The 26,805-nt window shown below is 40.9% G+C and overlaps 2 protein-coding genes across 7 annotated transcripts in view; one reads left to right on the forward strand and one right to left on the reverse strand.

The window, feature by feature from the left end:
* Window positions 1-1,344: 1,344 nt before the first annotated feature.
* LOC108508640 (exosome complex component RRP42) lies at window positions 1,345-18,533 on the reverse strand. Its single transcript, XM_017837593.1, has 7 exons — window positions 18,406-18,533; window positions 17,562-17,663; window positions 16,809-16,903; window positions 11,897-12,062; window positions 7,438-7,508; window positions 2,694-2,817; window positions 1,345-1,742 (listed from the first exon to the last, which is right to left on the reverse strand). Exons 1-7 carry the CDS (start codon window positions 18,460-18,462, stop codon window positions 1,542-1,544), a joined length of 816 nt encoding a protein of 271 aa, XP_017693082.1. The 5' UTR covers window positions 18,463-18,533; the 3' UTR covers window positions 1,345-1,541.
* Window positions 18,534-18,699: 166 nt separating this feature from the next.
* The window catches only part of ZDHHC3 (zinc finger DHHC-type containing 3), a 37,250-nt gene continuing 29,144 nt past the window's right edge, over window positions 18,700-26,805 (forward strand). For 4 of the 6 annotated variants that reach the window (XM_017837587.1, XM_017837591.1, XM_017837590.1 and 1 more), the window contains exon 1: window positions 22,121-22,168. The gene's annotated coding sequence lies outside the window, so the exon portion shown is untranslated. Of the gene's footprint in view, window positions 18,716-22,120; window positions 22,173-26,805 lie in introns of those variants that run through there. The other 2 variants (XM_017837589.1, XM_017837588.1) reach the window with 2 other exon arrangements.

The raw sequence follows: 26,805 nt of genomic DNA on the forward strand, positions 1-26,805 counted from the left end.
TATGCATCTTTTCCAGTGGATATTCCCAGGCCTTTTTGTTTTTCTTGGTATCCTAATGAGGCTGTTTGGTTTAGGGCAGGGCCAAACAGATAAACCCTGACTTTCCAGAAAACATATTGGGGTTTTTTTGATCAGCTTTATCTCTCACTCTTTCAAACTCTTCAACATTCAGGAGGGAAGACTTCTTCCAAAGCAAGTGAAAGATGGCACAAGTGATCAGCTTAAGCTTGTAACTTCCTGCACCAACAAGTAGGGACAAGTTCACTAATGTTCTTCGCAGAATAGGATGGTTTGAAGATTTTCCACAGTTACCTTCCATATGCATCTCTGACCAGTGTTTAGAAGTGCATTACAGAACTCCAGGCACAGCCTTTGGGGGTAGGGTATAAAATGGAACTGCAGAAGTTCATTTCCTATTTAGGGCTCAATGTAGAGTGAAATTGGTGATCAAAACAGAGGCTCCATCAAAGCCCGGTGCAGGGAATTTGCACTAAGGTCAGCTTCTTCATGAACCTGTATCTGACTTAAGCACCAACCTCTCCAGCAGCCCTAGACCCAAAACATCACGTTTTCTATGACGTTTACTTAGCATCAGACACAAAATCCATCAAGGAAGACACATCAGATGCCCACAGGAAGTTAGGTTTCTTTAGGATGCCAAGTTAGAGATAAAACCTCTCTATCCAGATAAGGGAGAAAGTGACATCTCTGAACACAAATGAAATCCCCACTGGTACCACCAAAATTAGCACTCTATATTGACACAGTCAAGTGCCATATATACTCAAGCATGTAATTCCCACTTGAGACCAACTGTTGTCAAACTTGGCTCCAACTTCCGCATTCCTCACTACAGCTGGGCTGAAATTAGTCCTGTATCTCTTGGAAACAGAGTCAGTTTGAAGTATCTAATTTTCATTCTGACTTCCAAGCTCAAAACCCATTTCTGTCTCACGCTCAAGGCCAAACTCAGGCATGAGAATTTACACTGCAGAACACTTAAGAAGAGCCTGAAGAAAGGTTTAAAATGGAATTCTTACATGGATGTGGACAATATCCAGATACTAGTATTTTTATGAAGTAAGGGCAGATCAGAAACCCAATAAAGAACCAAAGAAAAACAACAGTAAAAAGAGAAGAGTAAGCTTATAATAAAACAAATGAGTTGTGCTAGAAGAGAACACCGTGCACTAGCAATTCAAAAACACCTTCTCTACGTTTATAGGGACTTTACCATATTAGGAGTTTTGCTATTTCAGTTTTTAAGAGAAACTATCAAAAAGGGAACATGTTCTTTAAAAATACTCTCAAAGTTTATCAGCATAAGCTTTACTGTCTTACAGCTGTGAAGTACTTGCCTGAAACATATGTGAGTATCATGCATTTCAGGCATCTAGAAGTTTTAGATAACATCCATTCACATTAGAATTTGTTTCAAAGAAACTGTGACCTTTACAAAGTCCCTTGTGCACCTAATCAAAGCTCCAAGATTTCTGCTATAAAAGTCCTTACTGCAGCTTTCCATATACCCAAGTTCCAATTCATCCAGTATCATCCAAGACAGTCAACTGCTCAAAACTCCTTACCTCCATCATTTCAAAAATACTCTCAGGATCCAGGCTACCTTTCCCCACTTTCTTCATAGAAGTGAGGGCACCTTTACTGGTCACAGAAATAAGCAGGCTTGCCAAAGAACAGGCTTCTTCCTGAAGGGTAGCATCCACCACATGCCTATATCCAATCTGTTAGTGACAAAATGATGTATCAGTTCGCAGTTTTCTAAGGGCTTCCATTAAGAAGTTAACCTGTGAGTGGCAGCTTTGTTAGTTACCTCAGTCTCCCATCCTAATATCATGTGGCCTTTTTAAGTGGTCTGAGACTGACTTGATAGCATGGTATTTAAACAGCCTCTGACCCCAAATTGTGTACGTTACACAACAGAGGTGAGATAAACATGTCACTATTTCATACTGTTTTCCTCTCTACCATCCTTTAATCTGTATGAAACTCCCTATTCCTCTTTCCCCCCTCAACTCCAAGCATGGACTTTGCTACCCTCTAGGTGAAAATTACACATCCCGAGACTCAGGTGAGCCCTCACTTCAGCAATGGCCTCTGCTATTTATGCAACTTGCTGAAAAGAAATGCCACATAAACTTTCAGGTAACTAAGCAAATCACTACCACTTGCAATGGAACTTGCAGCATCCATAAAATCAACTGTGTTGGCTGTGTGCTATATATGGAAAACCTGTTTGAAAGGGAAGGCACAGTACTGCACCCCTGAAAATGGAGTTCTGTCCCCAGCAACAAATACTCATCATGTAATTCCAGGCAGATGCCACAACTTTTGCACCTCACAACAATGGCCACTTGTTCTAACACACTGAAGTATCTGCTGCTACAGATGTTAAGCAAGGAGCAGATAAAAACCAGTAAACAATTCCTCTGAATGCAAGAAGATGCATTTTAAGAGCACATCAAATAGAAACCTACAAGTCAGAGATGCAAAAAACCCCCTTATTCAATAGAAGTTCTTCTTAATTAGGAGGCAAAAGACAAACAAATATCTACATAGTGGACACTGACCATTTCTGTAACACAATTTTTATCTCTAGGGAAATAATAACTGGCAGGTGAAACTAATAGAAACTGAAGTTTCTAGGTAGAGGGTCAGAAATTTGTCATGCTTACTTTGCTTAGCGTGACAATACAGGGCACTTCCTCTACATTAAGTCGAATACAATCATAAGGGTCATCAGACAGCTCAATCTCTTTGGTGCCTTCTTCATCCTCCAGAACACGCACTTTGGGTATTCTGTGGAAACAAAATGTGCAAAATCATTGCCAGAACAGATAACAAATAAAGCTGCTATACAGTCACAACTCCATGAAGTGCTTTTTCTTCTAAATGAGGCAAAATGTTTAGAAAAAAAGTCCAGAATGTGATCAAAGTATTAACAACTCACTCCCCAAGACTAGGAAGAAAACATTGTAAGTTCGAAGACATTTAGGATGAGATCATCATATTTACATCATTCGAACCATTAGAATCTGAGTTGTTTTTTACACTATTATATGGGGAGAGATTCTTTTGGAATTTGCACAAATCAGTTCTGAACAATTCTTTGTACTTCTGCTGGATGTATAGGAGAGAAATTACCAAGACTGAATCCTTTCGTACAGTGGCTCTCAACTTTGCAAACAACAGTAAAGTTGACAGAATTAGAGTAATTACATTGCTTGGCAAAGCTGTGACATCAGTAGCAAATACAAGTAGTAAAGCCCTTCAGGAAAGAGCAACACTAATTAAGGAAGACTTGGGGTAAAGAGAAAGACAACATCAGTAAAATCCTTTCTCTTTAGCAAGATGGGAAGATTGGCAGGATATTCTCATTCTTTAAGAAGCCAGAAGACTCTACTGTTCTAAGGACAGATATACAAGGGATATATAAAATATAAGGACAGGGCAGGAATAAAAACCCAGGCAGAAATCCAAGAAACGCTTTCTTCTCAGTAGCGAATGATGAACTCTCTCACAAATGAACTAAGACAGGCTCCTTATCAGTGGCAAATATATTGTATTTGTGATAGACATTTAATGGGAATTTCATGGCATGACTTTAGGCACTTTTCTTAGCATAATGAATAAAATAATTTAAAACAATTTAGTAGAAGATGGTACCTCAAGCTGCCAAGAACATCAGCATCTTATATACCCTCATTTATCCAGGTGCCTGTTAGGATGGAGTACTGACTGACAGACTTCGCATTACTGGCCAGTAAAACCCCCACACAGCTCCCATATTACTTTTTTTTTTCTTTTCCACACATTTGCACTTGAAAACAAAATATTTCAAGACGTCCCCTGACAGCTAACTTCAGTAACCACAATCTGGTTTTATATTAGTACTTTTACAGTAGCACTGTGCTCATAACTAGACTCTGGAGGTTACATTCTTTTATGCCGTCTGTAAGAAACCTCTTCTTTTGAAGGAGGAGGAGATAGGGACTGATTTAATGAACATTTCCCCCACCAATACAAAGTGACTTTTTATTGTTCCCTGGAAGAGTATGTTAGTTATTTGTGGCTAAAAGTCCTAGTGGCGAGTACTTCACAGCAGCTAACCCTGCTCCAGTGACAACAAATTCCCTACAAGCACAGTGGCCTGGACCAAGCCAAAACTAAGACTTTGAGTAAGCAGAACAATTGTGAAGTGTACTTTTTCCTGAAACAAAACTCCAAATGCTTTTCCAACCCATTAGAAATGCCTCAAAGCCTATTTTCAAGTTTAAAATATTCCATTAAAAATTGATGGAATAAAGTCACAAGGTGACTGATCCTCAAGCTACGCAGGACAAGGACAACACTGGAAAACAGCCTAGTCAAGAGGTTTATGTGCCAAAGCAGTGTTAAAAAACAAAGAAAGATTTCAGGAAAATCTGTGAGATTAAGCAATTTTTAATTCCATTCTAAAATAGCCATGAAACCAGAGCAATGTTTGGTCTGCAAGAAAAAGTTTCCAGAATTAATACCTGAAAAACGCCTGCAAGGAGCTTTTTTGGCCAAGCACGGATGAAAGAGGTGTAAATTAGAACAATTGCAAAGGCAAAAAGATCAGACACAAGAATCATAGTTGCATAAAAAAGGGGGTATATGGACACAAAAACTAGGAAAAGTGAATGTAGCAAAAGCATTTCCAGAACACTGGAGATTTCCTCTCCCAGCTTGTGAATATTTGTCTTAAGAATTAGCATGTTTACTTTGCAACTTTCATTTTTCTATTTTGATTCCTGTAACTAATCAGGGCAGAAATCTGTACAGCAAGACTCAGTCAAGGAACAAACAACGCTCTTTCCTATGTGCTGCAGACCCAGATTTCACAACTGCAAAACCAGTTCCACCCTTGCAAGCAGGCATCAGTTCTGCCTCTACCATGCTGTTCAGCAAAAAACCTCGATATTGGCAAAGCTGTTGTGTTATAAACTCTTTAGTTTTTGTAACTTGCCTAGTTTCTGCAGTCTCTGTGGCAAGTAGACACATTTCACAGAACCAAGTTTAATGTCCTGACACAGTAGCTAATATTGCATATTTTGCAATATCTACTTCCATCATGAATAAATCCATCCTTAAACACCTTGGAGACAGGGGTAAGAAGTAAGTTTGAGGCCTGCTATCTTTTGCACATGATCTTGATATAGTTTTTAGAACATGATGAACAATACAAACTTGCAAGGAGTAAATGTTCCCCCTAAAACAGTCATATTGTCATTGTTCCATGCCTGAAGGGGATATAATGAATCACGTCAGGCATTCAAAGGATTTAAATCCTGCCAGTCTTGCCTAAAATTCCTTAAATTATGATTTTGGATTTACTTAGCTCTAAAGAAAAATGTGTCCATAGCTATTATAGAAATGCTCAGAGCAAGATTTTGAAGATGAAGTTGAAGTTTTCAAATGCCTATCTGAATATCTAAAATTTTGTAGCTTCCAAGAAAAACAGCAGCTTGAGCTCTCTGCTCTTTGTTTCAAGGCTGCAGTCAAGGCTGGCAAAGATCTGGAAACAGTTCTAACAAAAACCTGGTTGTAAACAAAGTATGAAAAGCAAGTAAGACTTAAAGAGGGACACATGTCAAGCAAAGTTCAGAACACTTAATCTGAAGCAATTTTCAAACTGACATCTTGTCTTGTTTGGACAATAAGATTTTATGGAGAATGGGAAGCTACTCTTAAACAGCCTTGGGTCGATCCAAAGAAAACTTAGTAGCTACCAAGAGAAAGTGAGAGGAATAGCGAAGGAGGACAACAGGTTTTCACTTTGAATTTCACCTCTTGACTTTCTGATCTTTTATGAGATTAGATGTATGGCTCAACTCAGTAAGACAAGGTTTTCACAGGTAAAAAATCAACAGGTTCTCCATTATGTCATATTGTACCACATTTTGATACAATACCCAACTTTAACAGGACTCTGGATGTTTTCCATAGATTACAGATTATATAAAGGACACAAGTTGTCAGAAAAATCAAAATAAAGCAGAATCATTAGAATAATTACACCCTCCATGTTGCCCATGTTCCCAAAGCAACATTTTCTTCTACTTGCTTATTTAATTCATTACTTTTTATATGATCGTCTCTGTTTATTCTGGTTAAAATAAGAAAAAAGACCCAGTTATCTTATAAATAAAGTATGTGCCTTGCATCTGCAAAACAACTTACGTGGTAGTAACTGTTTTAACTATACAACTTTTGCATCCAGGCAGAAACACAGCACTTCTTCCCTTTAGAGTACTGCCAACTCCTTTGCGAGCCATTATATTTGTGACAGTATTTCTTAATATTATAAAAACAATCTACTGTTAAAAGTTACTGTTGAGAATTTGATTAACATGGGAAATTTCTCAGCAATATATACAAGTTCTAGTCTCAAATGGATTCTTCCCTCATCCCCTTTTAAAGTGTTTATAACCTGATATACTGCCTGTCTTCAAAAACGTATTTTCCTCTTCTTTTTGCACATACTTTTCCAGATCTAGTGCATTGATTCCCTGACAAATAAGCCAGAACTACACTAGTGGCTTTAGCAGATCTCTAATTTAATGCTGAAGAACAATTTGAAATCCACTTTTAAAACATTTATGCTTATAAGAGTCTAACTTTTGCACCTCTTCCCGCTATTGTTGCCACCTAAGTTTTTTGGCAAAGCCATTCACTAGCTTTTTTTCTCAAGGGTGCTACAAAACTCTGTACTGCCTTCCACCTACAGATAAAGAAGATAAAAACAATAGAAAAAATACAAGCAAAACATACCATTAAAAACCACACAGAGAATTTCCATCATTCATTCTACTAGATTTTGTTTTTCCATTCTTTGAATTAAAATGCATGGGTCAAAGTTCTTTTAAAGACACATTGTTTCCCCCTCCCCACAATTTCTCACTACCACTATTTTCTTCTTAGTTTTAAAAAGAACTCTAGACTAAAAATTAATGAGAACGAAATCAGAAGAGAAACATCAAGGCTAGTTATAAATCACTAGTCACATTGACAGAGGGCTTCTTAATCAAGAGCATCACATATCAGTAAGTACTTCTTCAAACCCACAAGGCATCAACACAAAGTCCTCCAACTACCTGCAACAAAATCTCACGGTCAAACAATTTTTTCTGGATTGGGCTACAGAACAGAAGTTATACTGTGAACCTGACTGTGCATACAATCACAATGCAATATGACACTTGATTATTAGAAACTGAACTAAATATTAGTTCATACGACTTGCATGAAAACGGACTGCCTTGTATCTGAAGGCAAGCTGCTTTGGGTATTTCTTATTTAAATAACTAAGCATTAAAAATGCTTTGCTCACAGAGAGTACTTCTCTTCCATTTCCCATGCCACTTTCACTCACATGAAATGAGATTTGTGCTTTACCTTGTGTTAAAGAGAGCTGCCTTCACTGCGATAGAGATTGCATCAAAGATGTTCCCACCACATTCCAATAACTGAGGAGGAAAAGAAGAATCTCTTTAAAAGAAAATTGGACTAGTGCCTTTAAATGAAGTCTTTATTTTATTTAAACCTACTTGAAAAGGAGGAAAATTAATAACCAGAACAGGTTTTTAAAAAACAAAGTTGTCTTTAAAGCCCATCCATGAAAAGAAACAGATAGGAAATTAAGATTTTGGCTAACTGTATTATACATGCAAAATAGAAGAGTTAATATACTCCGTAATAAAATTAATGATAAAATTTAATAATAGAACCTGAAATGAAATCACCTCTGTTCTTAATCTTCTTGTGCTAAGGCTCTGAACTAGACTATGACCAGAATTCTCTTTATAAACCCATCACATTCATTCTTTAATATTAAATCAAACCAGTCAATTTTTTATACTTTATTTCAAAGAGGAGCCTTTTTAAAATATCAACTGGACAAAACCAACTGGGAGAATTGCTTTTAAAGAAGCAATGCAAACTGTCACTGAGAACACAGTATGAAAAGGTAGTTACAGAAGTTATAGTTATGAAGGCACACTATGATTTATTCTTCTTAAGGAAAAGAGTCATCATCAGGTTTGTCTTGTAGCTGAAAATGATCCAAGGAAATCCTGATGTCAAAGTCTAATTCAAACATCAGTGTTATCAAACAAGTGAAGAGGAGTCTAGCTTAGCTTCTTCCCATGAAGATCAGGAGAACAACAGTCAAAGAGAACAGCAGCACGGCATACTAGGCAAAAAGGCAGGGCTCCCAAAACCACAATACCTTCTATAGGCTGCCAGACAACTCCACAGCTTATTGTTAGTTCTCTGACAAGCTCCGCTCTCAGCTGCTAGTACTGTTCTGTGAGAGCACACACACACAAAGGCACACACACAGAGTAAGCATTTGAAACTACTTCGGCAAGAACATATGGTTGCTTCTCCATAACATCAATCTCTGCTGTATGATGAGAGCAAAACAAGTTTTGCAACACTGATTGCATTGATTGTTCTTCAAAATCTATTTAAAAATGAGATAAACTCCTGCACTGGGACTAAATCATAAATCAGATATTCTGTAAAGACAGTTTCTTTATGAAGACAGACTGAATAGCGTAAAAAGAATGACAAAAAGTTGGAATAGAAAGCTAAATACAAAGGTGATTAGATTATTTCTTCGCAAACAGCTGCTGGATACAGAGAGGTTAACCTGCCACTTTCAGTCATTATTGGATTTTACTGGATAACACAATAAGCCCCACAATGTCTTTGTTATTAAAACACAATAATGGGATATGTCTGCACTGTTGCTAGGCTTGTGCTCAGGCTGCTATTCTAAAACCTTATCTGTACTACAGTGGTGCCTACAGGCTAGGAACACAACCTGTAACAAGCATGATGCCAGAATTCCTCCACACAGAACTGAACACTTTTCTCAGCTGAAGCACCTTGTACTGCGATATCCCCTGCTGTTTATTTATTTATTTAATTATAGAAATAAGAAAGTCTGCACAACTGTGAGTTATGGGAAGCAAAGGATTCTTTAGAAAGGACTGCTTTTAATTAACTGATGTACAAATAAAAAAGTTATTGGCAAAAATAGATAAAATGTTGTAGACCTTGCCTTATTCAAAGAAGCTTTTCTTCCAAAAGGACAGATTCCTAACTTTTTTTTTTGTTCTCAAACTTGGGAGGAATAGAAAACATGAAGAAATCCTGAGAGGTGCTCAGGAGTGAACTGCTAAAATTTCAACAGAACCTACTGCACCCCTTTCCCCCAACACACTATCTACTGAGTAGGGAATGATAAGAGATTGCTCACTTTGATTTTCCTTGCTCAGCATGGCAGACTGCTGGGCCAAATTATGTGGAGAAGGCTATACATATATCAAAAACACACTCAAAAATGCCAAAATCTTATTTCTGACATCAATGGCTTAGAAAGAGAAATAAATCAAGGGAAACAGAGAGAGAGTGAGAACAAGCTTACAGTTTTGTGATATTGTTCTCCACATTCACGAATTACTATTTGGAAGTGGAATGCCTTACATTATTAAGAAAGAATGCATCTATTTTGAAAGGTCAAGGTACATATTCTTGACCTTTGTCACATATCTCAATATGGCCATATTTCTGCTTCTTTGTGTTGTGTATGATTGAAATTATTTTCTTTCCAGTCTGACTGTACACAATTATAGCAAGTCTCAAGTACACTGACCACTAGAAAATATTTGAGAGATGTTTTTAATTGATAAGCTGCACAACTTTGCAAAACACACCATTTTCTCTTTTGAGGTTGCATATGTCAAATATGCTTCAGTCAAAGTGCACATGGCTAAACTGCATAGCGTGAAACTTCCAGGTTCATAAAATTTTTTGGGGGGTTTTGTCTTTCAGAACAAGACACTTCCAAACAAGTACCCTCCCATCTGACCACAAAGTACCAGTATTTTCAGGCTTATGACAGACTTAAGGCTTATTTTCCCTCTAGCTTTGCGCAACACAAACACCAACATAAACAATTTCCAGGAACTCTGAAGGAAAATACCACCCAAAACACTCTCTATGAGCATTGTTATTATAGTTAGAATCTGTCTCCCTCAAACACTGAATAATATGACTTGCACCTTATACTAGCCCAAGTATTATACTCCCACCATGTACTATTAAAGTAAGATTCTACAGGAACGATTCAGCAGGAGCAGCTTCAGCAAAATCTGTAGGTATCAAGCATCAACATTAACTGTACACTAACACATGTGATACACATCTTCCATTTAGAAAAGGAAATATTACAATGACCTCAAAAGTGTGAAAATACAGACACCTGAGGTGGAAAAAGAATGGGGGTGAGGTAGGCAACAGAATAAGAGACTAATGTTAACGGTGTCTTCTTCTAAATGTACCAGCATCTCTTCAATGGCTCACACAAAAAATCATTGCAGAATATAACATTAAAAAGACTCATCAAGTTCAGTCGTAATTATGAACCTACAACAGATTGTTTACTGGCATTGTAAAAAAGCTAAATGTAAAATTCCTCACATAACACAGGTCCTGATGTTCATAATTCTGATACAGCCAGTAGCATGAAAATACCAAGGCTGTTTTCCTCTGTAGTTGTGGACAACCAAAAAATCTGTCCAGGAAGAATCAAACAATAACCAATTATATCTCATGCAGAAGCTATACAGAACCAGTTCTGCACTAGTCACCTTTATGCAAGTCTTTGTTTATGCTGTGTTTATGCAATGTTAAGCAGTACATTGCTTAAATAAGCACAGCATTTAATATTCTGTACCTCTGCTTGTAATTACCCAGTAACTAAATTCCCCAGTGTGATTTCTCAGAACTAACACTTCATTCTCTATTAAACTATGCCAAGCTCCAATAAGCTGGTGACTTGGGCTGTTAAAGCCCTCAGCAGTGGCACACACTCAGTCGCTCTGTACGCAGACTGTCGCAGTATGTACCATATCTACTAAGTAATTAGGCTAATGGCACTGCTTTTTAAACACCTAATGAACTAATTTTCACATTTATTTAGGTCTTAGTCTAAATGTTCCTGTTTAACAAAATCCTGTATTTAATTTTCCTGGTCATACAGCTTAACGTTTTGCAAATCATTTATAATACATACTAATGGATTCCTGTGAGTAAGGTCCCTCAACACATTTTCACTTCCAAATTTGACAAAGAGAAACTCAATTTTGGACCAATAAGAATTGGGAATAATGCTCAGGAGAGTCTGACTTGCAGACTTCTGTTAAAATTCCTGTGGCTGAGTGGTTTAAAAATGGCATAGTTTGGAAATCAAGCTGCTACGTGCATGAGATTTGTATGCATAAAATTCAGTTTCCATTTTTTGATGGGAACAAATATTCAGTTTATCTTCTACATTCAATACATGTATACATCTTCCATCAAAAAGTGCCTAGGCCAAATGTAGCTTTTGCCAGAAAAGTTTCTATTTTACTGAATTAGTACTGATAATAGTGCAAAGAAGCAGTCAGAATGGACAGTTACCTTAGGGCTAACATACGTAATACTAATTTACATTCAACAGAACAATACATTTGCTGTTGCAAATAGCCTGGGAGAAAAGTTTAGCCTTCTTTAGTGGCAACCTCCTTGCTAGTATAAGATCACTGATTTTCATCTGAGACAGATTTGGAGCATTCAGTGTTTTATTAGCTCTGCAGTGGAGCATCAGCAACAAGAAGAGTAGGAAAAGAGCAAGCTGCAAACAGTGATTAACTATTACAGACAGATTCCCAAGAAAATGGCCATTCGTTTTGTGAAACATTATATCACATTATGAGAAGCTTTTTTTTATAAGAAAATACACAAGGTTATGCTAAGTCAGTCTCCGCCTTAAATCTTGAATCTTAGTTTTCATTTCCTGACTTACCAATACATCGACATAGAGAACCCAGCAGTGCTCTCTGGGATTAATACAAAGGGATTTCAAGTCTATGCTGTTCTCGCAGCTAAATACTCTGTAGAGTGTATTTGCTATATCTGTGCCAAGTTCTTCTCCTCCCCGGCCTTCCAATTCAGGAGTAGCGCTTGAAGAACTAGATAAAGAAAGAAAAAATACTTTCACTTCTGTGGCAGCCAATACCCAAAGAACATTTCTTAAATATAGAGCATTAAAAATATCTAAGGATTTATTTGTACAAGAATAAGCATCCTATTTGAAAAGAAAGTATTTCCATTTTGCGTAAGAGAATGTCCTGATGCAGATAATATACCGACATTTTGTTACAAATACTGATACCAACTAAATTCCACCACTATCTTCAGTTCCCAAGTTGCAATGCTAAAGTTGGTGAATTCTTTCAGGGATTATTTCTTAAGCACTGTCATCTTCTATCACCTCAACCCTTTAGAAAAACAAAAAAGTGAGAGAAATCTGTGCTAAGTTCAGAACAGCTAACAAGACAGTCTGGTGAGAGTTGAATGTTAAATTATTAAGAGGATGGCTAAGAAGAAGATGTGATTATATGACAAGTAGAATACACATTTCTTTTAAAGTAACATGACTGCCTGACCTTAATTGGTAATTTCTTCACTGAAGGGTACTGTATGCTATCAAGCCCCTTACAGAAAGCAGCTCATTATTCTCAGCAACTGCAGCTTATGGAGAGCTGCAACTAAAGAACATATTTTCCAGAGGAGGTCTGACAAAAGTCTTTGGTCTTCACTTCCCTGATTCCAACATAACTAACTTTATTTATGAGTAGTCATACAAGAAAGTCCTTGGGTACTGATGCCTTGTACACAGCTAAGAACAAATTTCTAACAATAAAAGAAAACAGGCCTACAAAAAAACCCACCAAAAACCCCCACACCGACCCAAACCAACCAATCAAAAAAAACCCCAAACAACAAACCCCAAACCAAACAAAAAATGCCTCTCCTCCAAAGCACAATAAAATAGAGCAGAATTGTCTAGAGATGCATATACTGCAAAGTAGTGAACAAAGATTCTGAACCCAACCTCTGGTTTATAGAGAGAAGAGTATTCTCAAGCAGGGGATCCGTAGCAGCATTAAAAATGTTGTTTTAAAATAAATCAGTCACACCTCTCCCAAATTAATTTCTTATTGCAGAATACAGGAAAGAAAGTGGCTCCATAGAAGCAGTTTCGGTATGTTCCAAATCTGTAATAGTAAAGCCTTGTATTTTCCTGGATGGGTACTTCCCAGTGCCAATTTCTCCTGCATGTTCTGTGTTTATATGATGATGCAAAACTTCAGCTCTTCTAACAGGCACACCAGGAGTACAAAAATACAGCAGAAAACTAAGTCTTGGAATATAATCCCTTCACCTTAAAAAAAAAACACAACTAAAGAGTCACATTATCAAGGCATGACTTAAATCATCAAGTGAACTGTATTAACAATACTGCAGAACCTATAAGCTTATATATAATTACCTACTGTTACTCTTACCTACAAGAATTACCTAATTCTCCCAACTTGTTTTGCGGTTTATGAAAACTCAGAATACAAGGAAGAGCTACTGGATTTTATAGAAGTTATCTGCTGCCATTATAAATAGACAGCACTATACATGCTTAAAAAACAAGGCAAAGCATTACTGCCAGTGAAGCACTGACCTAGGCTTCCAAACTACATTTGCCACACAAATAAGCAGTGCAAATATGACACACAATACTATTCATGGTCACATTAATATCAGACACCAATTTTATACAATAAGATCATATCTGAGTATAACTCAGTGCTGAGTCAGGTCTTCGGGTTGTATTAAACAAGCCCTTATCCATGGAAGCAGCTTTTATGCAAGTTAACTAGATCATTCTGTTTAAACCTTTCTGTTTGAAGCATAGTTATGCAAGCATTATGATCCCTATGATAAGCTGAAAAGAATTATACAAACTTCAATCTATGCCTCATTATTATTTCTAAATACAAAGTTTTATCAAATGTTGTATTTTTTGATTGTAAGTGGACACTTTCTTTGACGGTGAGTAGTAAGAACATAACACTCAACTGGAATATCATGTTTCACTGCATCTTAATTCCATTATTATTTTAACACTTCAGTTCCTTGCAATCAAAGTAAAATAAAGAAGTAAGGTTAGCAGGGTACTATTATAATAACTATATGGTAGATACTGCCACCTAATGTCTACAGATTATTACAGTAATATACTGGGCAAAAATTGAAAAGGGGTTGTCTAACACACTAGAAAGAGAAAATGCAAAAAAACTTGGTTTATGGAGCACAGAAAGAAACTAGCAGTGGCACAGAATTTTTACTCCCAAACAAAATGTAAATTTCAAGACTATCAAGATCATTTTAGTGTTACATTGTCTAACAATCAAGATTCCTCCTAAAGCACAATGATGCTTCTGCCACAGATTTCTGCTCAATTTCAAAACTCTTGCTGTTAGCAGAAAAACCTTTCTCTCACAGTAGTTAAGCACTTTACACCTGTTGCTCAGGCCATTAATATACTGTAATCTACAGGTGGAAACACTTCAACAGATATATTACTAATTCCACAAACAGAATCAAATGCATTCAAGGAATTCAGATGTCTGCTTTTCTTTTTGTTGTTATTTCTTACAGTTTGAAAACGGTAACTCAGAACAGTCCCAAAACTCAAATGTCAGAAAAGCAGACAGCAGTCTTCAACATCAATGGCCAGGATGAATGTCCTCTCCAGTGATGATGGGCAGTACGGATATCACAGAGGACATGGACTTGATCTGTGGTAATTAATTTCCAGGCTCACAAATCAGTGCCCAAAATATCATCCCTTCCAGAGACGCGCATTAAAGTCTATCTCAAAATGTGACCAAATGTGCTTCTCAGATTTTAGGTAAAGGACTCGGAGCAGAAAAAAGAGAAACAGAATTCTGGGGCAGAGAAATATATATCTAATCCAGCAAGTGATTATTTTAATCAGGAAAGGAAACTATGAAAATTTCGGGAAATAAGCAATTTAAGATAGTAATCACTGCACTCTGAGTTTTTATTATTAGTTTCAACAACATAAAAGCCAAGTAGAACACAGAAGAACTTCACCGGGAGATGCAGGGTATCGGACTATGTGCAGTTACTACCACCCAGTGGCAGCCTGCAAAAGCATCAGAGTACTGACAGCAGCTCATTTCCCTTTACAGAGAACAAGCTGCCTCCACTTCACATTTTGTCTTGGATCTTTCTGGAGGCTAGAGGACACTTTCTCTGTTCACAAGCATGTGAGAAGTTAATACACTTCTCTAAAGTTTAGGCTTTTGGTCTGTGTTGTCACAGAAATTAACAATTCCCTATTTCTAGAACTGACAAAATCCATCTTGCACAATATTGCTGCACATCTCCCATCTTATGAAGCAGAGATTAGCAGTTAGAAAATACAACCTAACGTTAACCTAATGAACTGAAGTTTTTCTAACATTTATTTACATATGCAAGAAGTGTCACAGAATTGCCACATGTGCACAGCCCACTTGTTTAAGTATGAAAACATTCCTGCTGCCACTGGACTTTCTTCATATAGAAACCATTGGAAAAAAACCTCCATGTACTGTTTAGGATATTTCAAGCATGCGTTTCATAAAGCAGTCAGGCTCAGATCCCCTGTAATAGCAGGACCACATCCAAGATCATCTTCCCACCTCATATTTTTTGAATAGTAATTGTAGACAAACTACTAATTCGCAGGTGAGTCCTTTCCTCTACAATGCACAAGGTTTCCACAGTTAACTAGCACATGAGGTACAGAGGCAGTCTTAGATAAGGCCATATAATGTGACACACAAATGTTAAGGCAGATACAGCCAGTTAGGTTAGCAAGATCACCAGATATACATTTACTTAGTAGCTCTCATACCTTAGCTTACCAATGGTATATTGGTTTAATGTCAGAGTAGCAACATTTTTGGTTTATAATAAAAATAAAAAGAAATGTCACATGCAAAACAGCTAACTTGACAGTGCCAAGGCTCTGATGAGAGGTTCCCAAAACACATTACTTCATAAAGGAGAGTTTTAGGAAGTCTGCATGACATGGATACCGTAGTCGCAGACCACAGACAGTCTAGAATAACATTGAGATGTCACTATGCTATCTCAGAGCAACCCGAAAGTAAAGAGTTCTCAGTTTTCTTCTAGCTTCCTTCATAATTCGAGCAGTATGAAGACTGTAAGGATAAACAATAGTGCACTTGTAGCAAAAAGCAAGGAACATGATTAAAACAAATACCATTTTAGTTAATGAAGCACAGATTCTCTGATAAATGCATAACTAAATTTTCTAATTAGCTTTTGCATCTGACGTTCACACTGGAGATTTTCTTTTTTTTAAACAAACGAATTTGAACAAAACACACTTCAAACTTTTTCCACTGCTTTATCAGACAAAGCAAGCAAACCTTTAAGTACAGTTAAAGAACAGTCAATTCTTTTCTTCTGGAATACTTACTTTTTTTGAAAGAGATTTTCTCTGTCACTGTAAAAGCAACAGCTGACATTGTAGTCATGAAGTCATGTTAAATGCATGTGTCATTGGACCATTACTCTTTCCCAGCTGCAGTGATGTTATGCAGTTTGGGATTGCTTTCATTCTTTAAATCCTATTGATTTGCTTATTTTGGGTCGGCAAAATCAGCATAAAGTTTCTGAACATTCACTGCTATAGGAACAGTAAAATAACTTTCTTCTCTTACTCAGACTCTTACCGGAGGTTAGTGGAATGAAGGTATAAACTTCTGAAGAATGGCAAGATCTGATTAGTCATTTATTCCAAATATTAGATCTATTTCATTCTTTTCTGACATACTAACCAGTCAACAAAGAATTCCAGGTATCCTTCATCGGGTTTCTCTAACTTTGGTGTCCCCATTTCAGCTTTTATGCCTACCAAGACATCAGTGTCTCCCTGTTAAAACAGAAACACATCACACAACTGAAATTATAGTTACAGAACTACTTGTTTAATTTAAATGTCTACAGTAAGCTGACATTTCTACCTTTCAGTTATCTGATTGTTCTATCAGAGTGAACTTAAAATAACATTAAATTTTTTAAAGAAGGAAAGGCTTTAGAAGGACAATATTAAGCTTAAGAAGATTCTTCAAATAATTACCATACATATTAGCTTTCTCTAGGTTAAAAAGACACTTAATATCCAGGACTACTTCTGTCATTTTGGTTCTGGAAACATCTCTTACTGCAGAACCACTATAATACTGCACATGCCAAAAGTAATTTCACTTCACTCTGAAGTAGCAGAATTATTTTTTCCCAGGGATTAGGCACAATAGTGATTGCAGTTTTTGAGATTAAATGTTAGATCAACTCAAACTAAAGGCTGTCCAGGTACTTCATGGTAAATCCAGCCCTGCTTAATTTTTTTTCATCATCGTGATAATAGTTAAGCCAGCCAAAAAGCATTATATATGCTATAATTATTTCCTTAAACATAGTTTCAGTTACTGCTATGCACACACACAAATAACCTCAGCTTATCTTAAAACCAGTCATATAAACTAGAAACTTCATTAGCGAGGCACACGGTCCCTAAGAAATTTACCTACCAGCTTTACTCTTGCAGATCCGCTTGTGTTTGATACAACATCTGTTTCTACTTCTGCACATCTGTAGTCTTCACAGCCACGACCATCCACACGAAGATCCTCCTAAGTATGACATCAATATATTGTGCTTAAGGGAATCAGTAGTGAAAACTTTTAAAAAATAATATATCTATATATCTATATCTATCTATATCTATAGATATATATATATCTGTGACTTGAAACTTTCCTTCTCCTATACCAAACACAGCAGTAAAACCAACATGAAAGCATCAGCTCATGGTTTCATCACGGGCTTTTACTTAAGACTACATCAGGCCTTTCCTGGGATGCGCAAGTTCTGTACTTTTATAGCAGTAATTAGGACCATGCAGGAAAAAAAACCCACTGGCCTCCCAAATGTTTTCATCTGTATTTCAAAAACGGGTATTGTGCATCCTCTGATACTATACACTCGCCTCCACAGAAATAGGTTGTTTTTCAGCAAAATTCGGTAAAAATACAGTCCTTGTTTCACCGGCGTTTCTCCCCCCACATCCTTCACTCTTCCTCCTTTGTCCACTCACGTTCCTTTGCTACGTGGCAGGCTAAAACTCTATGAAACGGCAAAAACTTGAGAAAGAGCCAGGGAAGATGTGGAAAGAGCAAAGAAAGAGAGGTAAAGTGGGACAGAAGTGAAAGAAAACAAATCCACGTTCTGCTCTCAGCCAGCTTCCCGTTCTGATGCTCAGCGTGCTCCGACGATTACTACCCCAGAGATTCGCGTCCAGACACCACGATGGAGGGCTCCCTGCCTCCCTCCTCCCCAGCCTACCCTGTAACTCGCCCCCTCCCGCTCCGGTACCTGCACGCCGTGCACGATGTAGAGCTTCTCCGCCTCGCTCAGCACCACGGACGCCATTCCTGCCGCCGCCTCCGGACCGCAGCTGCGCAGTGCCCCTCCTGCCTCCCTGCTTCCCTTCCTTCCTTCCGCCCGTCCGCGTCGGGAAAGCTGCCGGCTGTCCACAGCTGCTGTCCCGCTCGCCCGCCCAGCCGGCACCGGCAGCGGCACCGGCACCTCGCATTGGGTTGGAAGGGACCTCTGGAGATCACCCAGTCCAACCCCCGTGCCAAGGCAGGGTCACCTCGAGCAGGTGACACGGGGACGCGTCCAGGTGGGTTTGGAATGTCTCCGCGACCTCCCTGGTCAGCCTGTTCGAGTGCTCTGCCACTCTCAATGGAAAGAAGTTCTTCCTCATGTTGATGTGAAACTTGTGTTTTAGTTTATGGCCATTGCTCCTCGTCCCCTCCAAGAAAGCGAACCCTCATGTTAAAGCAAACAGGCAGCGCCTCCCCGCTGCCCTCTGCCAAAAGCTCCTGAAGGAAGCTGTGGAAATGCCCAAGTGTTCCGGAAGGTATAGCGTACTGATAAATTTCGCATTTCCTCATTTTCCTGGTAGAGTTTTCACCTCGGAAGGGTCCGAGCAAGGTGTGGTGTGCAGGGAAGGTTGGTGCAGGAGCAGGGAAGAAATCAGATGCTCTCGGTTAGGAGAGTGCTGTTGGTCCTGTGCTAGATATCCCTGGGAAAGTGGTGTGGGAAATGTAATTAAAAACTCACATTATATATTAAAACAGTAATGAAGGGTTGAGGTTTTTTGGACAGCCTTAATTGAAAGCTTCATAACAGTCATTAGTGTAAGTTTTACACCTTTTTGCACAGCTCCTGTGTATAATTTTGAGAGTATTTTACAGGTTGCTATGTGACTTCATGCTGATGTTTGCTTGGATGAGAATGACCCATGGCTCCCAAGTACTACACATCACACTGCCACAGTCTATCCAGCTCTCCACAACTCCCTGTTCAATCAAGTGTACAGAGCATTCCTGGCTGTGCCTACTTGAGCAGGCGGAATGATGCAGTAGAAACAAACCTCAAGAGCAAGGGATGTTTTGGAGATTTTAGCTTGGGTTAGCTCTGATCAGGTTCCATTGGCAGGCTGCATATCTGTTAACAGTCAAAGCAGAGCAGATGCATTTCTGGGGCGCTTCCCATGGCTTACATGCATCCAAAAGGAGTCGAGTTTCTGCACACTAGGGTTGTTGCATGGGGATTGCTTACTGTTTCTCAGTGGGGAGAGCCAGTGGTGGAGCTTGGCAGAGCTGGGAGCTGAGGCTTGGGTAGCTTGTCCTCCCTGCTCACCCTGGGGATGTGAGCAGGGCCAGACCCCCTTCCTGGGCCAGGAGAGTGCCAGACAAAGGCAGTGACCATGCGTGAAAGGGACCTGGTTTGTTATGTTCTCTCTAAATAGCATCTGCCAGTGCTGCTGTCCAGCACAGATGGACCCTGTGATTGACCCATAGTGTGATACTTGTGGCCTCACATTCCTCAGTGTGAAACAAACAAGAAGTAAGATGTTAGAAATTCCCTTGTAAATGTGAATTCCTGATCTGAAACACACTGTTAATGCAGACACACACAATGATTTCCACTGAGAGCCCAGGGAGATGACATTCTGACTCCTAGTTCTGCCTATCTCATGGCTTAGCCCACAGCCGCTCACAGTCCTAACTGCAAGGAAAAAATTACTTGTTAGTTTTTTTCCCCCTCTGCCATCCCAGCCTGGACTCTACCTAATGTTAGTCAAATTCTTGCATAATCCAGAGACTCAGCTAGCAAATCTTGTTCACATGCAGACAGCATTTTTCCAAAGGCTGGAAGAGCCCAGGTTTGGCTCGTTTTTTAGGGAGGGCAGAAGGCATCCTCTTGCTCTAAAGAGCATTTATTTCTGAGAGCATTCAAATTCCAACTCAAGGCTGTAGTGAAGGCTACCAGACAAAAAAGAATGCCACTAGTTTCTTGGTTTTGTATTGTTGTTTTGTTTATTTTTTTTTAACAAAGGCAAAGCAATGTCTTTTCCTCTAGCCTCATTATAGTAAATGAATGACATGAGTTGGCTAAAATAAAAGCCAGCCTGAGAGAACCCCCTGGAATGTGAAGATTCACACTATGTGATTAATGCCTGGTGAGGCCACAAATACTGAAAGCAGCCACTGAACGTGCAGAGTGTCAAGCAAACTCAACCCCTGCTCACGCTCCAAACATGACACCTGCAGCAGCATGCTCTGTCACAGAATCATAGAATGGGTAAGGTTGGAAGGGACCACTGTGCATCATCTGGTTCAACCTTCCTGCTTAAGCAAGGAACACATGGCACAGGATGGTTCTTGAATATCTCCAATGAGGGAGATCAACAACCTCTCTGACAACCTGTTCCAGTGCACAGTCACTCCCACAGTAAAGAAGTTTTTCCTCATATTCCGAGGGAACTTCTATGCATCAGTTTGTGCCCATTGCCTCTCATCCTATTGCTTGGTACTACCAAGAAGAGCCTGGCTCCATCTTCTTGGCACCCTTCCTTTAGGTATTTACACAAATTAATGAGGTCCCCTCTCAGTTGTCTCAGCCAGCAGTGTGCCCAGGTGCCCAAGAAGGCCAATGGCATCCTGGCCTGTATCAGGAACAGTGTGGCCGACAGGTCCAGGGAAGTGATTCTGCCCCTGTACTCAGCCCTGGTGGGGCCACACGTTGAGTACTGTGTTCAGTTCTGGGCCCCTCAGTTCAGGAAGGATATTGAGGTGCTGGAGCAGGTCCAGAGAAGAGCAACGATGCTGGTGAAGGGACTTGAACACAAGTCCTATGAGGAGAGGCTGAGGGAGCTGGGGTTGTTCAGCCTGGAAAAGAGGAGGCTCGGGGGAGACCTCGTCACTCTCTACAACTCCCTGAAAGGAGGTTGAAGCCAGGTGGGGGTTGGTCTCTTCTCCCAGGCAGCTATCAGTAAGACAAGAGGGGAGGGTCTTAAGCTTTGCCAGGGGAGGTTTAGGTTGGATATTAGGGAGAAATTCTTTACAGATGGGGTAATCAGGCACTGGAATGGGCTGCCCAGGGAAGTGGTGGATTCTTAGTCCCTGGAGGTTTTTAAGATGAGACTGAATGTGGCACTTAGTGCCAGGGTCTCGTAACCATGGTGGTAGTGGATCAAGGGTTGGACTTAATGATCTCAGAGGTCCTTTCCAACCTGGCTAATTCTATGATTCTGTGATTCTTCTCGAGGCCAAACAGGCTCAATTCCCTCAGCCCTTCCTCAGAGACATGGTCCAGTCCCCCAGTCATCCTCACTGCCTTCCACTGCACTCACTCCTTCTTGGGTGCTGAAGGATTTTGGATACCTGCAAACCGAAACCACCCTGAACCTGGCTGGGGGCTCAGCGGTGCGCAGTGAGGCAGAACCATCTGGTCCCCTGTAAAAACAAAAAAGTGGTAGGGCTTTTTCCCTCACAAAACCCTCACGCCCGAGACGCGCCCATGGCACAAGCGCGCCCCAGCGGCGCCCGGTGCCGGTGCCCGCCCGTGGGTCGGCCAGGGCAGGGCAGGGCAGGGCAGGGTGTGCTCTGCCTCCCGCCGCCGCCGTTCACTTCCTGGTTCCTCCCCGCGGCCGCTCCACCTCCTTCCTCGCCGAGCCCGCGTAAGGGGCGGCGGAAGGGGGGGTGCCGTTCCGTGCCGTGCCGCTGCCGGCGCGGGGGCGGCGGCGGGGCGCGCCGGACCCGCGGCGGCGGCGGCGGCCAGTGGGGTAGGTGGGTGCGACTGACAACGCGGGGCGGGGGGGGGCGCCGGGCAGGTGTGTGCGCCGGCGGAGTGGGGCGGGAGTGGGAGGCGGGAGCGAGAGGCGGGAGCGAGAGCCGGGGACGGGAGCGGGCCGCCGGAGCTGAGCGGCGCGGCCATCCCGCCGCCGCCTGCGCCGCGCCACCAGCTGCCCCCTGGCCCTGCCGCTGTCCCCGCTGTCCGCGCAGCCCCCCGGCCGTGCGGGAACCGCAGGATGGCCCCGCCGCCCGGGGGCCGAGCGGTGCCCGCATCCCTCCGCGGGGCCCCCGGCAAGGGCTGGCGGCGGGTCGTGTCCAGCGGCGGCGTCTCCAGGAGCTTCTGGCATCGGTCGGGAAACGGGAGGTGGGCTCCCGCTCTCCCCTCGCCGCCGTCCAGTACTGGGCTTTAAATACTGCGAGGCTAAACACGTTAAAATAATACCGGGCTAAATACGTGGTTTAGGTCTGCTCCGCGGCCTTTCGGAGCAGCGTTGAGTCCCCTCGGCAGGAAATTTAAACTCGAAGTCTCCAGCGTTTTCGTCGGGGTCCTGTGACTTGTTAATGGATTGCAGTGGTGGAACGGGGTCCTGTGATCTGTGCGTGCGTTTCAGCGATGGGACGTGTCCAGCGAACAGCTGGACAGCGAGCGGAGCTCACCCACTCGCTTTGGAAGTGGCCGCGGTCACCCGGCGTGTGACTGCACCTGTCCGATGGGACCATCGGCCGGGTGTGACCTCGGCATCGGGAGTAATCTGTGTTGAAACCATGGCGCTGCACTGTTGAGGGTTTAGTTGAAGTGGATGGTGAGCTACATGGCAATAGGAAGCGATCCGGACTTGTTTAGAACAGCAGCTTCTAAGTATTACTGGAGTAGTTCTGTAAAGTAATTTTTAAGAAGCAAGAGTTCATGATGGATCATTAGAAAACAGTCTTCAAGAAAACAGGCCTTGGGGAGGAGGAGGCAGCAATCTGGTCCTTGGTAGGCTCTCCCGCTGCCTGTGTGCCACTGAGGGACACAGGATGGACACAAAACTTGTTTGGGTTTCTTTCCTTTGATCCTAATTTAGAAAAGATAAATTGTGTTTTTCGGTGTGCAAAAGAGTGATTTTTTGCCGGATTCTTGACACGGCAGAGGTGTGCAATGTCAGATCTGTAAGGAAGGAACCCAAATTCGGATGGTTGTTCTGATACAGTGGATTGTTCTGATACTGACTGGCGGGTTGCAATGAGTAACTGCATTGGGTGTCTGGTGGTGTAGATAGCAAGGCGTTAGTGAGTACCATGTTTTTCTTTGCTTAATGAAAGCAACAAATAAGTCTTTTGTGCAGTGTTACAGGCATTTTGGTGATAAGAGTCATCATAAGAGGAGCCATGCCATTCATATGTCGTTAAAGATGCAGCCCCCCTGTGCAATAAAGAGCCAGTCCTTCAAACACTATGACTCTGTCAGCGTAGCTCTTGGTGCTGTCTCACTGATGCAATAGTGTTTGTCATACCGGCGGGAGCTGCTGGTGGTAGGAAGTTGTGTCTGACTGAATGCTCATTGAGATTTAGAAGGTGCGACCCAGAAGCTAAGTGCGGTTGTAGGTTTATAAAAGGGCAGATATAAGGTCTGCCTAAAGGCCAGAATATTTGTTGCAACATTTAACACCTACTGAGTATTTTTGTGTATGTTTCTACTTCCTTTTAATTTTCATTTTAGGTGGTGTAATTACAGACAAGGGTGTGTATTTCAGTTTGAAATTGCTTGTTTGGTAGTAGACAAAAATACACAAATGTAATTTAACTATCGGAAATAGGTTGCAAGAAGATGAATGCTTAATTCCTCAGCAGATGCATGTCTGCTGTGCCCAAGTACTTATGTGTCTTTTCTAGGCAGCTCCCCTTGTGTTAGCAAAGAAGAATTTATAGTCTTCAGCAGTATGTGTGTATCCTGGGCAATGGTAACTCAGCTTTGGTGAATCTTTTTCATATCTAATATGAATTTACTTTTCTTGATGGGTAGATTGCTGTGCATCTCCCAGCAGAACAGAAGCTAGCAGTGTCTCATAGTCAGTGCAGTTTAAACACATGTGTTGCGTTTTTTCAGGAAAACTTTCTCATGGAGCAATGAAGCTTTATTGTGCAGACATTTCCCATATATCTGTAACGGGGCATCTCTCCTGTAGAAGAGACTAGATTGGCTCCCACAGTGGTGTCAGTCTGAAAATGGCTTGGCTGTAGCTCAGCCAGTCTCTGCAGATGTTAGTTGGCTGAGCTTACACTTTTCTCTGGTCCCTCTGCAGTGTAGACATGACCTTTTTTTTAGGGTGATATTCTGGAATACAATTGTTCTGCCTTCCTGACAGAAGACAGCAGGTAACATAAAATATGACACGATAGAATAGCGTTTTGTCAGGTTTTATTTTCTCTGTCCTGTGCTTAGCTAGTTGAAGAAAACTAAATGTGAATCATTGCACCTGGAACATCATATTTGACTTGTCCATGTAACTAATCTGAAGCTTAAGGTTGTATTAGAGAAAATGAGAAGTTAAAGCTTTCCTAATAAGAGCTGCATGTTTGGGTTGTGCAGATAATACGAAAAAAAGATAGCCCTTAACTTGACTGGAACTGCAGTGCAGCAAGTCTGCCAGTAACACTTTACACGTTGTCCTTTTGAGAGGGAGTCCAGAAGAGCGAGCCAGCTTGTCTCTGCAGGCTGTGGGTGCCAAAGACCTCCCCACACAGCAGCAATTTCCTGCTAGTGGGTGCAAGGTGTTACAAACAAGGTGCAGCCAGGTACTCTGGCTCTTACTGCATAGGAGCACCGGCGTGTTAACTCCTGTCGCTTGCTCCTGGCTGTGCCCCCAGGGTGGGGGGGTACTCAGGAGTGCTTTTGGGGGCTGAAATGACAGATTTATCTAGGCTTGTAGCCTCATATCTCTTTGCCCCACCAGGTTACAGGGTGACCATATAGAACTGGTGCTGCTGTGGGAGAAGGAGTACAAGAAAAGGGGGAAAAATAGCAGAGGATAGGGATGGGAAGGTATGGAAATAAGAGGGAAGGCTACAGCAGCAGAGTTCAGCTAGAAAAATGTTGGGAAATGCTGTTCCAGGAGCAAGTAAAACAGCAACTAAAACAAGGATGTGGAAAACTCACTGTTAATACCCGTGGACAACAGAGGAATGTTGAATGAGAGGAAACGCAGGGCCCTTGTTGATGTTTTTGCTGCTGGGCTGGTGTTTGTGAAGTTCAGCTGTGAGTTTTGCAATAATGCAGAACTGACAGGGGTGACCAATCTTAAGCGTGGTGCAGCATGCAGAAGTTAAAGCAAATGGACTCAAGCTGAAACAGTATGAGTGAATAAAGGTAGGGTAAAGTACTATGCTATTAAAAAAAAAAAAAAAAAACGTATACAGGCCCAGTGGAAAGGCAGTAGTACCAAAACATAGATACAGAGAGGGCTATCGCAGGTGATAAAGAAAGATAGTAATGTGATATACATCTTTGTGTTCTTGCAATGACTACTTGAATTACTGATGTCCAATACAGAATAGAATAGATAAGTAGCATATTATATATTGTAGTTGGTCTGGGCTTGAACTCTCAGTATTTAAAAGGATAACAAAATTAAGGTTTAGACATAAAAATTGTATATTTTATGGAGGCAGGGATCCCTTCTGCGTGCTAATGCAACCGTGAGCAAAACTTAGTTTGCCAACTCAGCTGTCCTTTGCTACATAAAAAGCTTTAACGTACAGCAACTTTGAACCTGCAGGTTTTTCCAGTTCTCTGAAGTAGCAGCATAGGCTTCTTCTAGTCATGATTTTACCTTCAGACCTTTGCAGGATAGAGGTGATAATTTTTTCGGTCCCTGTGTTATTTTTGTGCTATTTTAATGTATGCTCTGTGTATTTTCTGTATTTGGTTTAGGTATCTGCTTAGGTGTAGTATTTAGATTTAAAATCTAAATGCCTTACAGCCTTCATACCTGTGTCTTACCTACTCCTGTGTGGTAAGGAAGAAGAACAAACTGCAAGTGGGGGAATAAAATCAGGGAGAGTGAGTGACATGGTTGGGAAGGGGTGGCTATAGCAGCAGCAGATGAGAGCCAGATGCAGCATTAGACCATCTTGAGTGAAAACGTATGTCTGATAGTTATAAGTGCTCTTTCTGACTTGAAAGATAGTATTTAGAATATTTTTTTGGACCAGAGTGGTTCTGCCAGCTTCTTATTATGATTAAAACTTTAAAGCTGCAACTCTTCTGCTTTGGAAGATATATTCCTTTTGCCATGAAAGTTGTGTAGCTTTTAAAATAGATGCTAAAAATAATACTAGTTGTATAGATAAACCTTCCCCTTTAATTTTTGTCTTTTGTTAAAAAAAAAAAAATTGATACAGGACAAATTGTGAATTTAAATTCCCTTAATCCAGGGGTTTGCTGTTTTAAGTCTTGAATCATCATCAAAATTGCAAAGCTGTCTAGAAGACCAGGGCAGCTTCTTGTGTTTTGTCTCTCATGAGGCTGTGTATTCAGTATAACTGCAATGCTGTGGGAAAGCATGACATCCCCATCTGTTGTTTTCTGTTTCCTAGTGCAGTCCCTCCTGCAAGACTGCTCTTTCCTTCTGATGCTTAACTCCAG

The sequence above is a fragment of the Lepidothrix coronata genome, unplaced genomic scaffold (genome assembly GCF_001604755.1).
Source record: "Lepidothrix coronata isolate B3197 unplaced genomic scaffold, Lepidothrix_coronata-1.0 Scaffold306, whole genome shotgun sequence".
In the NCBI taxonomy this organism is placed as follows: Eukaryota; Metazoa; Chordata; class Aves; order Passeriformes; family Pipridae; genus Lepidothrix; species Lepidothrix coronata.